The sequence below is a fragment of the Myripristis murdjan genome, chromosome 5, assembly GCF_902150065.1.
Source record: "Myripristis murdjan chromosome 5, fMyrMur1.1, whole genome shotgun sequence".
NCBI classification, from domain to species: Eukaryota; Metazoa; Chordata; class Actinopteri; order Holocentriformes; family Holocentridae; genus Myripristis; species Myripristis murdjan.
The window spans coordinates 28,339,113-28,355,790 of NC_043984.1; the positions used below are offsets into that span (position 1 = coordinate 28,339,113).

A 16,678-nucleotide genomic window follows, 5' to 3' on the forward strand; every position below is an offset into this window, starting at 1 on the left:
ATGTAAAGGCAACTACATTTTGTCATAGAATGGAAATTCTCGTAGGAAAATGGATTGACGTTAAAAGTCGTTGAGTCTGTGTTCATGTTGAAGTGTCGGTGACCTGACATTGTGTGAGCTGTTGTATGAAAGTAATTGTTTTTTTTTGTTTGTTTGTTTGTTTTTGTAAGCTAGATTTATGTTTACTGTGTGTATGCCAAGGTGCGTGGTTTGAGGGAACAGAAAGAGCTGTAAAGTCTTGTTTTTGTATTTCAGTGTTTTTTTTTTTTTTTTTTTTTTAAATAGAATTTTTGATATTGTTGAGAATTAAGCATTTTCTAAACAACCAGTGTGATTTAATAAATCTATTCTTCATAAGCCTGGATTTGATTTTATCTGCGGCAGATTTAATTTGTCAGAAATCCAAATGAACTACAGAGTATGAATAATTCAAATTGTCATCAGACATACAGGAGGGCTTGCAGCTTGGATAGAGCGGAATGGACATCTTGCTAAAGAGATGGGCAAAATAAATGTCCTCCACATTCTGAAAATAGTAGAAACTATTTTTGAAGTATCTTTGGAGAATAATTGGATAGCCTCGGGAGGCGGGCCGTGTGCGCGAGGCTGATGTATTTTTAATAGTGCAGCCTCACACTGAAGCCTCCGCGTTACAACTGCATGTGATTTAACTGTATTGTACCTGTAGTGGATGGAAGTGCCGCACATCCAGGCATGTAGCATGTACGAGGGGTGGGGCGGTGTTGTTGTGACATTGTTGCACGGCTGTATGGGGGTTTTCATCCGGTGCAGAAGGGAAACCTTTCTTCTTTTGGGAGGCAGGTTTACCGAGATGCGCAGGGCTTCGACGCGACGGAGGTCGGGAGGCTGCTGGTGAATTACAAATCGGGACGCGAAGCCACCATGAACCACTTGCCTTATTTGTGCGTTATGAATTACGGTGCGTTTTAGTGAGAAAAACTGTCTTCTTGGAGGGAGAAGCTCGCCAAGCAGCCGCACGCTGAAATTCATTTTTCCTCGGCTAAGCATTTCCACAGACGACCATGGAGACCTCCGTAGGCATCGGTCATGCTCTCTGGTAAGAGGGGATTCTGCTCCAAGATGTCCTTCTCACCGTAAATAGGCGCATAAATGCATAGCAGTCAACACAGCCTATATTCTCCAGAAAAACAGTGCCCGGCTGGCCTACATAGTGCAGTATAATACAGGTCATTATTGGGTATTTGTGTATATGTGGGCACGCAGGTTCTGCCTTTTCGGACATGAACTACATGATAAAACACGTCTTCATACAGTCAGCCCGTGACACACCTGCGGTGTTGCATGCCGTCCATTAATTAGTACAGTGTGTTTCATTATCAGGCAGCGCTGCCGTCTGCAGCGGCTATGCAGATGTAGGATGGCTTGTGTTGCAAGACCCAGAAGCCGGGCTTGATCAGGGAGCACATGTTTAACGCTTTGCCCCGTTGAGCTAAAATATAAGGCAATGAAATTTAATGTCAGCGTTTTATGATATGCCACTCAGTTTGTGTTTTGCATTTATGCCTCACCTTTGGCCACCGCAGGAGAATATATATTGCTTTTGTGTTACATGGTCATTATTCATGGAAGGGGGAAAAACAGGAGAGCAGCTGCATCTGCATGAATTCACATGAGCTACTTTAAATAAGTAAAAATCTGTGTCATGGTTCCTGGGAATACACAACTTCCCCCCTGTTGCTGCATTGTTATGGAGCAAAACAGACTCCCTCAAAGTAGCATGCTGCTATTGCTCCTCATAGGCCCCATATTGATTACAATGCCCTTGTTTCTAAACACCACTGGTTGTCATTGCAATGTGGCGCTTGCAGCCTGGTTTTGCTTGAAGTATTCCCACGGAGACATGCACTGGTGTGACCACCATTATGAACACATTCTTGAACAGGGATGTCCAGAGCTGCCAGGATCTAAGCGACTTCTCCAAAACGTGTTGTCCCAGCGTTGTCCCAGACAGCGCCTCTGGGTGATTCACTGCTAGTGCCGCTTTGGTCGATCTGGGAAACACCTCACTGTTTTCAGAGGAGGATTTTCCACTTTGTTGTCAAGCGTTTGTCTTCTTTGAAAGTGCTGATCACTGTAGTTTGGGGTTTCTCTATTTGCACGGTGTTTAAATTCACGGGCCATTTGGCCATTAAGAGCCTGTTCTCACTTGCATTCATTTCCAAGACAGGCTTGAGAGAGCTGTTTTTTGGCAAATAAAGCTTTGTAAGGATTGAGGAGATCGCTCATGCCTGACTTCATTTTGGTCAGTTGGATCGCAACCCATTTAAATATTTTGTCCTCTCTCTTTCTCCTCTGTTCACTGTTGTGTCTTCAAACAGGCTGCATGGCACTCTACCTTTTTATAGCCTCTTTCACACATAGTTATTTTCACTATTTACACTTGCAGCTACATTCAGGAGCCTTTCTTTCTTGCACCTTTTCACACATGCCATGGCAATGCTGGACTGGATGGATGGGTCAAGGGACTTGGCTCTTCTGCCTAATATGCCGCGCTCACATAGAATATCTTTTTATTTTCTCTACAGCATCTCTAACGGTTCCAAACAGCTGCCTGTCAATTTCATCCTAATAAGGAGCTTCCTTATTTCTGAATTTGTCCAGTTTCCAGCCATTCTTGGAAAAAAGAAGAACTTGTATTGAAGTTATTAAATCACTTACAAGGCAAGGCAACTGTAAACAAAGTCACAGATTCACCGGTATTTTACCTGAAATGTTAGTCAGGCTTGAGGTGGGAAATGGGCAGTGCCGATTTCCCTGAATATCGATCCCTGCTCCCGTTCACACATGACCGCATGCAGGGACTGTTTCAGGGAAATACTGCATGTGCGAAAGGGGCCTACAAAGTACTCAGTGTTGTTTTCATGTGACTATGAGCATTACCTTTCACTTCAAATGCTGTGGAATTGGATCTTGAACCAGATGTGTGCAAACACAATAGTATTCTGTCACTTGTTTTGCTGGATCAAAGTGACACCATTCCCATTGTCATGCCCTTAAGAGATGGACTGACATGATTTGAGCAGCAGGCTCAGTGGCAGCTGACCAACACATGCCACTTCACCAGGGGTTGTGCTGATTCATACACTCTGCCCTAATCCCCCATCCAGGATCTTTCAACAAACATAACTCTAACCACAGATTTAAAATTAGAATATTCTGTTGGTTTTGTCCATAATGCCTTAGATTACCCTGTGTGCAGAGTGTGTGACTTCAGTGAAACGGGTCTCAAATGTTCACAAGCGTTGAGTGGAGACCAGAGCAATGTTGCCATGGATAAGACAGGGGATTCACCACATTTGCTCAATCAAAACACGTAGGTGGACAGAGAGTGTTTGAAAAGACTAAAGATTGAGAAGGTACTGTGTGTGCATGTATCGTGATGCATGGCTGTGCGTTATGTGCAGTTTTGAACTCCCTCCAGAATCAACAGAGCGGATTACAACCACGGCGCAAAGGCTGGGACATCGAAAAGTCTTTGGAATACATACAGGAATCCCCCCAGGTGTTACAGAGCAAGGGGAAACAGTATAGGAATAATCCCTTTGGACATTAGAGCCACATTCCATTCTTTATTACCCCCCCAACACCCACCGCCCTCCCAGCTTAGCAGAATCCAGGTGGATAGCAATCATCAAGATTGCCTTGTTTCAGTAGTTTTGTCAACCCTGCAAAGGTGAGAGTCAAGGGCAGGGAGGGCTTGGAAATTCAGAATGGAAATTCCAGCCATGTGATTGGCCAGTTTGGGCTAAGCTGCCCTGCTGTGTGCTGATAAGCATGTTATAAATCAGTATTTCATGGATGCAGAGAGAGCGAGAGGAGATCATATTAGTGTGTGTGGGTCACCTGACCTCCATAAGCCCTCCACAGTTCTTTGCTGGTGGTTGGTCAGGTAGAGCTAGTTCAGCAAGTGACAGTGTAGTAAATCCTCTCCACTGTATCAGCTTTATATGCCCCACTGACCCCGACTGATCTCAGCCTCGTAGACCTGAAATGCAGCTCTCCCTTCCCCTCTGCCCCCTTTTTCCTTTTTAGTTAGAAATCTTTGGGCACTGACATTTCCATTGTGGGTCTTCCTCACCACAAAACAACCGTGGGTGCATAACCCCCTGGAGTTTGCAGCCTAACGTCAGGGAGGTCACGCAGAGAAACGGCACACCCTCATACTGTAACCGTCTCTTATGGGCTGCCGTGCTCTTCTCATGTCAGCGAGCAAACCAAGGTTCAGAGGTGGAAGCGTCTTTGGAAAAACATGCTGGATGTTTTGTCTCAGCAGAAGTCTTAGCATGCCGTTGAAGGTGCTGCGAGAAGTGAGCTCTTGCAACGTGGTGTGGAATAAGCAATGGTGTGCCGACTGCATCAGCGCTGGCCTAGTTTTTACTCCTCCGATTTGGGATGGCTGTTGAATCCTCACGCTTCTCCAAAATAATCTGTGTACTTGTAGCCCTGGTTTGGTTACCATGTGTAAGTTCATAACAGCAGCAGCTGTGTCAACACCAACAGTCAACATGAGGGCTGCAGCCTCACCTGTCCACAGAGCGCTGGAGGTGATATTTCAGCTGCTCCTTTGCATGTCAGCTGCTCTATACTGCCTGCTCAGTTCAGACGGTCTTCCTGCCTGTTGAAAGTGACTAGCACATAATATTGTAACACATATGAGGATATTCAGTAACAGAGAGGAGGGCATTCCCAAAACAATCTACTAGGCTATAACATAAAGACAAAACATACTGTATATCATGGAAATATTTGTCGTATACCAATCTTAGCAACAGTAACATATTTCTGGGAGGCTTGGGCCAGATAAAACCTGCAGCAGAGAGGCTGGGAGGCATATTGTTTATCAAGGGATGAGCGTGATTCTCTTCCTTTGAAAACTGGATACAGAGCTGTTGCCTGTAGCTATGAATGTTGTAACACAGTACAATATCTGCGTCTTCGGAGCCGGCAGAGAGAGGGCTTCAGTTCCTCGTGTGGACACGGTAGCAGAGGGCCTACCTTATAGGCTGTAGTGTTTAACCCAGCGGACTTGAATATTAAACTCCTCGCTGATTTGCATTCGTGTGATGCAAGCTGCCCCTGTGCAGCTCGCTCTCATTGCACAGCTCATGTTTTAATCAACATGTCTCCCAACAGTGCTATCTTCATCACCGTCCACAGCCGGTCCCTCATTCTCGTATACACGCTAAGTCAACACATGTTTGATTATGTTGCCTTCAGATCTCCTTTCCTCCTTCCACGGTTCGTCCCTTTGATGCCACCCTCGTTTATCTGGTTCTTCATTGTCCTGCCGTCTTTCCCGCGGCTTCTCCCTGGAATGCGATCCCGCTCTGTGTTGTACCTGTATCTCAGCACACATCTGCACACCAGATGTTTAAGCAGTCACCTTTTGACTTCAACTGGTGAGACCAGTTATCTCCACAGGTGTGGTATTTGTCAGGCTCTTTAAGAACCCATAAAGAGGATGACCTGTTGCAGCGATTATTCTCACAGTTTGCGCTTCCCACACAAACACAGCTGTCATTTATGAAAGCCACAAGTTCCTAGTTTCGTTTTCGTTTTGGCAGCAATTTGGTGCAGCACAGTAATGCTGTGGTGTTTATGGGTCTCACTACACTTTTTTTTTTTTTTTTTTTTTTGATGGAGTATGAGTTACCCTAGGTGTTACTTTTTCTGTCCATTCAGCCATGCTGGCTACTTAGCTCATGTTAAAAATGTTCTTTTTATTCCAAGCAAACAGCTTTTGCTGGCGGTGTAATGTAATATGCATAACTTACTGTGCACTGGGAGACTGTTTCTGGGGAGAAAAACCTACCTGACACCAGGAATTTAGAACAGAAAATGTTGAAGCTTGCATGAACTGGCTGTAGGTTGAATCACTGTTGTGTTACAGCAATTGGAGACAGATATCAGCAAAACTGTTTGCTTATTTGGAAAAGTTGCGAAGTATCCCTTTTTCAAAGTAATTAAGACCAGGTTGAGCTCAGAGAGTGAAAAAGTCAGCACTCAAGTGTCATGTAAATGAGCTAGTTTGGTTCCTCAGTGGCAAAAGGCATGGCTGCCTTTTGGCTCCAACACTCAGCTGCCCAGCTCTCATCCAGCAGACTACCAAATGCCTGTGTCTGTCTTCGCATTACTGCTTCTCTGAGTGACCAGTCTCACTGCTCAGAGGCCTTGTTTTGTGCTGTTGAATAGGACATTGTTGAGACGCTGTTTTGTGCATTCCCTTGTGAAAGTCCCTTTCAGTGTATTAGATTATCTTAAATCAAGAATCTGATGATTTACTTGGACTCGTGTAACAGGATTCATGTGACGGGCTTTTGTCTGGCCGGCAGTCGTTGCTCTGCCAGTTGTTTGCTTGCAAGGCTCCAACTTGTCTGTCAATGAGAGGTCATGCATGCTGGGGGTTTTCACACTCACAAGAGCAAGCAACAGTTACTGGTGCCGTTCCAAGAGAAGAGCCAAAGCAAACTGAAGTGCAAGTATTTCAACTATGCTTTGACATGAGGAGAGCTTCACACTGCCAGCTGCATTCTTTATGTTGTGTTGTTTGAGGCAGGAAAACGGAGCATCCCCTTTCTCTGACCTGTATCAGAAAAGACGGCCAGTCGTGCTGCTGTTTTAGTTTCTCAGTTATATTTCAAGAGAGTAAGTGGTGCATCAATGTTTTATTTGGAACGATGTGATGCTGCCAGAAAGTGATCTTTTGTAAGGCTAATTTGGATTTAGCCCTTGAGACATTGCATCTGGATTTGTGATTTGAATAGTGCTAGTTTTATTATTTGCTTGACAGGCAAGAACACAGTGAGATGGTCGCTTATGGCAGCGATTTGTGTGTAGGGCTGAGTCAAAGGCTCTCTGGCAGACAACATCACTTCTATTTTTGGATCTCAAGTCTCTGAAGGGTGTTAGGAAAAAGGTTTAATCTGAAATTAACCTCCGTCATATGGGAAATGTGTACATTAACAACAGTGCAGTACAGTGCAGAAGATTTAAGGCGAATTTCCTCTTGTTTAAGGTTTGTCAGAAAGTCAGTCCATTTTTGTTTTGTTTTGTTTTGTTTTTTAAATTCCTTTTTTTTTTTTCAGTGAATCTTGGACGCTAATTTGATTTGCCTGCTCAGTGGAATTATCCCTGATGGTTTGATATGTAGAAGTTACATAATTTAGTTAAAAAGAATTTTTGTAGGACACAGACATTTGGGGAATCACACTGTTTTTCACTGCTGTGTTGCCATAAGCTGGATATTTAAGACAGCTGAAAAGAGGAGGCTCCACTAAACATTTTATTTATCCCTTGCTTCGGTTATTTATTCCTTCTTTTTGCTGCTGGCGCTGTTTCTTTGGCTCCGTCGCTTTTTTGTGCAGGTACCTTTGAGCTATTGAGACGTGAAACACGGGGTTTAGGTTTCTCTCTGTTTCTCTCTATACATTATTAATGCTGCCTCTCGCTTCCTTGTATTTCCTGCTCTTTGCAAATTAATTGGTTGATAATTGCAATTGAATACTAATTTTAGAGTATTTCACACTTTAAAAATGCCGACATTAGAATGCAGTGTTATGATGAGAGTGTTAGTTAAACCATTATTTTGTAATGTAAGTAAAACTGGCAGACCACTTTGACATTGGCTTTAGACAGAATGAGACTTGGTTCATAATTATAGTAGTAATTGCAATAATTGACAATGTTTTAATTATAGCCTTACCTTTTCCACTCCTGACAGACTGACTTGCTTTTTGATTTGTGTATGTTTTGCAGTTACAGAGGCAAAGCATATTGTTTTTCTGTCCTTTTCTGATTTAGTGACATGAGTAATATCTTTTCTCTGTTCAAGGATTGGGCCATAAAAAGCTGAAAAGAGGCACAGTGGCGCCCCCTACTGGTGCCTGGGATCATCTGAGCTAAGAGACACCCGTGCATATCTGCTGCTGACTGGCTGGAAATGAAACTATTGAGTCTACACCTCAACACAACGCATGGCTGATAGTGCAATGTAAGGGAAATAGAGCTCTGTGCCTAAAATGTGCTTTGCTGATGCGTCCCGGCTGCAGTTCAACCTCAGTTTCTGCCTCCTCAGGTGGGGGTTTGCAGGGAGCGGTGAGTTGTAAAGTCCCCAGTATTACAGCACATGGAGGTCAAAGGACATCTGATCACATCTATGGGTTTGGGGGCTCCAGGTGAGTGCTGACTTCTGGCACAGTTGTTTGTACTTGGCTTGCTAAACTATAAAACCCCTTGTGTAAAGACACTGTTTTTGTGCCTGGACAAGCCTGAAATGGCCTGGCACCAAACCAGTGGGATTTTTTTTCCTTTGGCAGTTCATCTGATGAGGAAACAAATGTGTTCCTCTCTTGGGGACTGCCAACTGAAAGAAATGCCGTATGTGTGAATGGCTTTTGTTCATACGCTGTAGCCATAGCTGACAGATAATCTTATCAGACCACTGAGTGTCTGTTAACAGGCATCATGTTTTTAAATACAGAAACACATTCATGGAAAGGCAGCCATTAGGGAAGCAGAGATAAATATTACAATTTTTAAGGGTTTTTTTTTTTTTTTTTTTAGCATAACACACAATTCTGGCTAAAATATCCAGCCCCACATTTTTATGTCACGTTTTCTGGAAATGCTTTGTGTGTGTGCTCTGCCATGTAGATGTTCAAGGCTGCCAGGACAGCAAGCTGCAGGCGGAGCGTGTTGCAGCTCTGCAGGAGAGGAAGCAGGCCCTGGAGGCTCTCCTCAACAGTCGAGTTGGAGAGCTCAAACAAATCTGTTTGCAGGAGGCGGTCAGTAGCTTTCACATTCCTGTTGAAACCCATATGGCTCAGAGAGAAGGAGGCTGTCTCAAACCTATAAATAAAGAGATTTTTCTTTGTTAATTTGCACATTTGACTTTATTTATTTATTTTTTTACCAAAGTGATCAATCTAATGTCCTGCAAGAAATACAAATCAGTAAACTCTCTTTCTTTCTTCCGAGCTTGGATGCTCAGGAGAAAGAAAAATATCTGGCAACTTGTTGAAAAGCAAAGTTGTTTTGTCAGAGCCACATCAGTCAAACTAAAATGGGCTGCATATTAATGCTTGCTTGATTGCTCCAGAGAATGTGGCAGCAGTTCTTAATGAAACTGCAGCTGCCTCAGCTTTTCACCGACAGCTGTTTAACACATCTCTCTGTTTTCATCTGGATGCAACTCAACTCTCATTCTGTGTCTGCATGCGCTGTTCTCGCCTTCAGAAGCTCTGCGTTCAGCACAATGTTGCTAATTTGGAAGTTTTGATGCACCACCCGCCGGCAAAGTCATTCTGTGCGAGTACAGTTTGTGCCTTAGCAGTGATGATACTGACTTTGGATCTCTCACATCTGTCTCAGTGCAATTAAACATAAAGGAGGGTTGTGAAACTTGATGCTTACAGTACATTTTAATGGTATAGTCATTTTATGTAACATTTTTGACCTCGCAGGCCAGTCAAAAGATGAAGGATTTTTAGTCATTGGAGGCTAATAAATGTCCTCTGCAGGAGCTGACTGGGAAGCTGCCACGTGCTTTCCCCCTGGAAACAGGAGAGAAACCCCCACTGGTGCAGCGCAGGGCTGGCCTGGCGCCCAACACCAAGGCGGAGGTAAGTCAACACCTTGAATAACAATAGTGTTTACACAGCAGCTGTGTTTCTGTGTGTACTGTAGTATAACAAGAGTGGCTGTCCCATGCAGGATGAGGCTGCCCAGAGAAAGCAGATGAAAGCCCTCTTCACTGGTGCTTTATACAGACACTCAGAAACAGACCGAAATGTCCCAAATAGCAAGAGGACAGTTCATCGGGGCTGCCACACTGGTAAAACTGCACAGAGCCTGCAGCCGCACACACACAGCATTTGTCACAAGTTGGCAGATCTAGAGTAAACGCTTGAAATTGTATGTAATTAATACGAAAACTGCTGCTGTTCAAAAAATATGTATACTGAGCTGAGTAAATACATTAAGCAAACATTAAAAGGTCACCCTGTGCTGTCTGTGACCTAAATGTTGTTTGTTTTCTTCCAGAGGACACTGTCATGTCAGAAAGCACGAGCTCCATGTCCGATTCAACATCCCATGACAATGGTGAGTCAACACGACACAAGTAAAAAGAATATTCAGCACTTCAATATTTATTTATTTATTTATGGTTTATTTGATAGAGACCGATACAATGTACATAGACAAACTGAAAACAGTTGTCCATTGCAGGTATCATAGTGTTTGCAGCACGTTCTAATTTGCAATATCTGTCCCTAGAAGGGTTTTGTAAAAATTCACACAAAAAGAGATTAAAATGAAAAAGAATAGAAACCTGTACTCAGGTTTAGAAAATGAGACATGAGCACAGGTTTGTTGCTGAATTAAGCAGGATTTATCTGGATGTTTAATTTATATGAAAAGGGTCCTCTCTGCAAATTGTTTTGTTTTCTTCTTGTTGGTTATATCTTTCTTATATTTTTATCTTGTGTTTTTTCTACTTGATTTTTATGCTGTAAATAGCCGATTGAAATGGCTGCACTTTTTTTTTTTTTAACAATTTGCTTTTTACAACCATAATGCATCATTCACACTTATGGCTGGCCGACTCCATTTGCAGTCATATAAGATATAAGGATACAGAGCAATTACAAGGAGTCACATTTCTGTTAAAAGCACGAAATTCTACGGTTGCCTTGTAATGCTTTAAAATGTAAGCGACTGGTTAATTTGCTGTACCATCCACGAGCAAGCTGCATTAAAAGATTATTCCTTTGTTGTCCCTGTCCCAGTAGAGTCTTCTCCCAGTGTGGCTGCTGACCAGCGCTCTCTATCCCAGCCCCGCCTCACTGTGGGCAGCCCCGACCACAGGATCAGCAGGAAACTGTCTCCAGTCGAGATTTACTACGAGATGCGGACGCGCCGCAACTCTGTCACCAGCTCTGTTAGGTACTGTCCCAGGAGCGGCCCTGTCCTGCCCGCAGTGCCCCCATTTAGACTGATTTGTGTGTTTATACGTGCACATGTGTATTTATGATTGTGTCTGCAGGCATGGGTGGTAAATTTCAAGTACAGCTGTGTCCTCTCGTGTCATTTATTAACAGCCCGAGTCACTCTCTACCGAGGAGTGCGTCAAATGTTGAGGGTAGAAGTGTTCCAGCGACTCCTATGCTGGCCCGAACTGCCCCCATCAGCGTTCATGTCAGGTAATCTCCACTCTGCTGCCGCCGCCTAATGCAGCACATCTGCAGCCCCAGCTCCCACCCGCTGTGATGACTGCGAGGTTGCAAGAATGGCGAAAGGATTTAGTTGTATGCAGGCAGAGAGTCAGGGTTGTAGCAAAGATTAGTGTCATATTATCCAGCAGCTAGTGCTTTGGTTCATCATGTCGGTTTTTAAGCATAAAAACGGTGTCCTCGCTAAGTGATTTTTCTTTGAAATGCAGTTAACGCATTTTGATGAAAATTGCACTTTCCCTAATTTCCCTAAAGTGCTCTGTCTTTGCCTCAGATCGGATGCTTCAGGTGGCAGTGCGCTGAAGCAGTGGTCAGGCAGCCTGGATGTGCCACATATGATCCCGTTGGCGCAGGAGGGCTCATCCTCTGACCGCCGAGGCTGCCCTTACAGCTCCCGTGCCAGGCGCAGCAACAGCTCCGAGGCTCTGTTGGACCGATCCAGCCTGCCTGATGATCCAGCACCCAGAAACGGGATGCCCCCTAGAGGAGGGCCTTACAAGAGCTCGGAGACGTTGACTGACGGAAAGCTGCGGCACATTCACCTGGGGAGCCCTGAGAGACACATAGATGGCTCAGTGGACCAGGCCAAAATGCGTCTGTCCATGGGTGGCAGAGCGGCGGGGGGAGGCTACAACGAGCTGTTGATGGACTATATCTGGGGAAAACAGCAGAGGATGCAAGTGCAGCATCACCTGTACCAGTCCACAGGCAGGATCTGGCAGGACGTCTCCTCTCCTCGCTCCTCCACTGCAGCGGTGCCCCCTCATGCCAACGGCTTCTCCCATTCCCAGGTGCACCTCCCCAGTGCTGCACCTCCATACAGCCCCATGGTGATGAGAGGGTCCCAGGCTGAGCCACGGAGGGTCAAAGTCACCAGAACCAAATCTTGCGGGCCCTTCATTCCCTTGCAGCAGCACCCGCAGGACGCCATCCTGTTGTCGGCGTACGAGTCTCCCCACCCTGCCTCCGGCACCACCACGTCCTCAATCCCCAATTTGCTCCCCTACCAGACCGAGCTGTCGGGCCCGTCCTTCAGCCGCAGGCCTCCGCAGTTCTCTCTCCCCACCCCAGAGGACTCAACGAGAAGCCTGCACAAAGCCCTGGCACTAGAGGGTCTGAGAGACTGGTACCTGAGGAACGCCCTGGGTTACCCTCCGGCTGCCTCAAAGGGCCACGAGGCAGGGATCTCTCGCCTCTCTCACCCCCACCCGCTCGTGCACCAAGCCCAGTCTGTTCAAGGTGAAGCAGTCAACCTCCACAGGGCTCAGATACCCCAGTCAGCCAGCTTCCACGGTCACCCACTGCATGGAAGGTCAGTGGTTGTCTAATGCAGTTATTATGTGTCTTTTACACGTTGTCCTCCAATGTCACGGTATATAAATAGTTGAACTCCTGTTTGGGGTCATCATGAGCTGAAGAGCTGAAAAGAGGAGGCTCCGCTACACATTTTAATTATCCCTTGCTTTGGCTGTTTATTCCCTCTTTTTGCTGCTGGCTCTGTTTCTTTGGCTCCCTCGCTTTTTTGTGCAGATGAACAATTACCAGTGGAAGCAAACCAAAAAAGCAGCACAGTCTGTCAAGATGTAACTTATGTCAGTCTGCTGCTTACTGTAATTCACACTCCAGCACTTTTTCAGATGACATTTTTTGCTTCAATTATCTAATTTTTTTAGAATCAATTCAGTGACAGTTTCATTGAACAGCGTCTTCGTTTGCCAATATGCAATACCTCAAAGGAGCCTCATGTTACCAATGAGCCCATTTTCTACCTCTTTTCTTTTCTTTTCTTTTTTTTTGGTTATTTTAGGCAGTGATTTGTCTAATGTCTAGTGTGTGGTGTTTTTCCTCTGCTTCTGTGCAGTGCCAAAATCTTCTACTCCTTTAGTCTGCCTTCTTTGTTCTTCTCTGATTAAAAGCTGCTCCACTTTATCCTCCAGGATGCTCTACTAAGCCTCATCAGGTCACAGGCTTTTTCATGAATCGCTTATGGTGGCTCACAGTAGTCTGAAGTGTAAAATTATGACAACTCAACAAATAAAATGTGTGCAGGGTGCAATGCAATAAAAGGTACCTCTAATTGTTTTCCCCCCTCATTTTTAATTTCACGGGTATTTCATGAACTTTAAAGCACATTTCAATGCCAAGCGCACATTAATTTCTCTGACATGTACTATTTATTTATATCCTCAAGATTTTTTTTTTTAACTACCCTGGTTTTAATTTCCTCTATGTTTCCGTTGAGTGCACAGTGCTGTATTGATTGATGTCGTCTCCTCAACAGGTCAATGGAGTTCTCTCTCTATCAGGAGCCTGCTCATTCACAGATGCAAGAGGCGACGCCAAAGGAGCCCAGTGCAGACCCAGGCACCCTGGTCTGAAGCAGCAGAACACACACACACACACACACACATAAACACACACATAAACACGTTCACTCACACCAACACACAGCCTCACATTCACATACAAACTGACGTAACGTGACCTCAAAAGCTAAGCAAAACATGGCAACCTCAGCAGAAAAAGACTGAAATAAACGACAAACTGTAGCTGTACAGTCTGAAAAAGCCTTGGCGAAATCCCCCCGTTTCAATTGAGCCCAACAGTGTATGAGCAGCGTAGGAGCCCAGTGTTTTAAAGTGGATGTGCACTGGAACTGACTTACTTCCTCTCAGAGCATCTAACAATAATATGGTCATGCCGTACTTCATATACCGTATCGTAATCCTGGTCCAACACGAGCAGTAATATCCTTCCTGTCGTCCCTGAAAAATCTCCCAAGGTATACTTTTTTACAGAATATATAAAACTCTAAATTACTATTTTGTATCTTCTGAAATATAAAGAATAGTTATATTAAAGAGGTAATTTATTGCTCATTAGTCTTGTGATATACAAAGATGTTATATGAACTCGCGTCATTTGACAAGTATTTAGACATGCCGGTGAATGTGTGTTTGTAATCAAAACTATATACACAGCAAATACATGTTCCAGTCTTCATCTGCCATTAATTTTGCAGTCGTTTGTATTTTTCCATGTTTTGATGAATGAACGGGGGCCACGTACTGTAGCTTAACGGAGTAGCGGACGGGAGTGCCTACATGTTTTAATAAAACAAGAAGTAAAAACCTTTGTTAAGAACATTAAAGTGCTTTCTATTAATCTGTAATGCTAGCATTAAGCCCTCCTGAGCTTACTCTCTCAATCAAAAAATGAAAGCAGGTCACGATGTCACAAAATTAGGGTACTTGGAATGATGTCATTTAATGTAAATTTCTTTTTTTTTTTTTTTTTTTTGTTGGGTTGGGACTCAGCTCAGTGCTGGGTGACAGATGTAGCTTTCTCTGCGCTGACGTGAAAGAATAATTCGAGGAGTTGTATGAAAACCTGAGGGCTGTTTTGAGACCTACCGTGCGGCGGCGGCACATTACTGTATGACAGTAATTCACGTGGTTCAAATCAATTTCTCTGCACCGAGTTGCGGAGGAATCTGAGTGTCATACGGAGCACTTTATGAACATCTTAAGCCTTAATTCCCTTGGAAATTGTCACAGAGAAAGAGGCGAGGAACCGGTGAGGTTTAGACAGGGTTTCATGACGGGAAAAAAAATAATAATAACAATGAAAAAGTGGAGTTTTTGTCATCGTCTGCTGATGATTGCCGGTCTGTATATAGATTGTTTTGATGAGTTTCAAGCTGATATTGTACTCCAGTACTAACAATGTAATATTTAAACTAACCACATAGGACATATTTAGTCACAATAACCCCCCACCTACCCCCGAAATAAAGTGTGAGCACTATTGAATCGGTTGGAAAAAGCGAACGTGTGAACAGAATAGGGCTGCTGCAGTGTTAAATGACGGTGTGAGCAGGTCTCACGCCAGACTACTGAAGAACATAATGTTTATTAGAGTTCATGCTGATTTTCCGATTTTGTAATTGTAATAATTTTGCATTTAAGTGGTTTTACAAGCTCAGCTGTTGTGTCTCTCTCTCTGTATTAACATGCTTTTTTTTTATTGTTCTCAGAATAGCCATGTGTCATAATATATTTCCAGTGTTGATACCACTTCTGAAATGTACACATCATTAAGGAAACACTGAAAATAACTGTTGTGGTGTAAACAGAAGTTGATTTTTTTTTTTTTTTTTTAAATGCTTTTTAATATCTCAGTTTTCCATTGGATGTATTTGATCTCTGGCCATCTTGGACTCATTTGAATGTAATTTTTTAGGTGTGTTTTAAAAAAGAAAAAAAAAAAAGTCTCTTTACTGTATGCCGTTTTCTACTCTAGTACGAGCTGTAGCACACCGTGGAATGTTCCCTGGTTTCTTCTGCTGTCTGATGTGTTCACCTTCATTCAGTATCCCAGCTTCTTCTAGCTTCTTCCAGCTGGTAAAACCTGAAATCAAAGACCAAACTGCTGTGCACTGGGGGTCATAAATGTATTTTTCATATATTGTACTCAATAAGTTGAAAATAAATGATATAAATTTAGCTCTAAAGCAAATCTATTCAAACTATATTGTATATTTATTAACCTATAACATTTTGTAGCTATTTAGCTCTATCTCGCCAGTGAGAGAATTGGTAACGTGTTAAAAGCATTTCACTCAACAGTATGAATTGTATTAATATTTGTTTTTGTGTTGTTTTTTTAATTATAATTTTTTTTCTTTTTTAAAGATAGGCCTACTGAAGTGTAGCTGTTTTCTCATTCTCTCCTTTCTTCATGACCAGGCCTGTGAAATAAGGCTAAGTAGGCTCTAACAGGCCTGTCCTATACTGTATGTATGAGATGGTGCATTCATTCTACTAAATAAAGTGTCATGTTGAAATCAGCACATGGTGTAATGATTTGAACCGCAGGACCAGGCGTTATCGATGGTTTTTTGAAATAATCAGAGGTAGGGCGGTGGAGTAGTCAAGTGAAAGCAGAGGAGTGTGTCCTTGCTATTCATTTGATATTAATAAAGCTCATATCAGTGTCCTTCAGCAAAGTCCTGAATGAATTTTATTATAGATAACAGATTATTATAGTCACTACTAAAATTGAGTGCATTCTGGTTAAGGAGTAAATCTTCTTCCTCTTCTTCTTATGTCAATGTCTATAGGTCCTTAATTCAAATCTCACAATGAATAATATTCCTATAAGGGCACTTGTGTGAGGAGCTTGGTAGTGACCTTACAATAATCTTATTTTTCAGCATTTGCATTGTAGTGATCATTATTAGTAGCAGTAGTAGTTTAATCTCATACAGGCAGGTCACCATTTCTAAGGAATCTATTAAGTTTAGTTTTGGTGTTTTTTCTTTTTTTCTTTCTTCCTTTCTCTCTCTCTTTTTTTTTTTTTTTTTTTTTTTTACCTTGTACTATCATTAACAAGTATCTTTAGTC

The 16,678-nt window shown here is 43.2% G+C and overlaps 1 protein-coding gene across 2 annotated transcripts; it reads left to right on the top strand.

The window, feature by feature from the left end:
* The first annotated feature begins 821 nt into the window (after nt 1–821).
* ccdc120b (coiled-coil domain containing 120b) lies at nt 822–16,122 on the top strand. 2 transcript variants are annotated; one of them, XM_030052567.1, is made up of 11 exons: nt 822–1,078; nt 7,874–8,032; nt 8,117–8,216; nt 8,695–8,825; nt 9,561–9,662; nt 9,754–9,874; nt 10,084–10,143; nt 10,830–10,986; nt 11,142–11,243; nt 11,548–12,585; nt 13,555–16,122. In XM_030052567.1, exons 3-11 carry the CDS (start codon nt 8,168–8,170, stop codon nt 13,649–13,651), a joined length of 1,857 nt encoding a protein of 618 aa, XP_029908427.1. In that variant the 5' UTR covers nt 822–1,078; nt 7,874–8,032; nt 8,117–8,167; the 3' UTR covers nt 13,652–16,122. The 2 variants fall into 2 exon arrangements, with proteins under 2 accessions (XP_029908427.1, XP_029908428.1); XM_030052568.1 differs by having other exon boundaries at nt 10,833–10,986.
* Nucleotides 16,123–16,678: the final 556 nt, after the last annotated feature.

Bases quoted from the DNA above. Each gene is read 5' to 3' on its own strand.
- ccdc120b (XM_030052567.1), top strand. From the start codon at position 8,168: ATGGAGGTCAAAGGACATCTGATCACATCTATGGGTTTGGGGGCTCCA. The intron at 8,217-8,694 runs GTGAGTGCTGAC...TCTGCCATGTAG, and splicing joins TATGGGTTTGGGGGCTCCAG to ATGTTCAAGGCTGCCAGGAC. The intron at 8,826-9,560 runs GTCAGTAGCTTT...TGTCCTCTGCAG, and splicing joins AAATCTGTTTGCAGGAGGCG to GAGCTGACTGGGAAGCTGCC.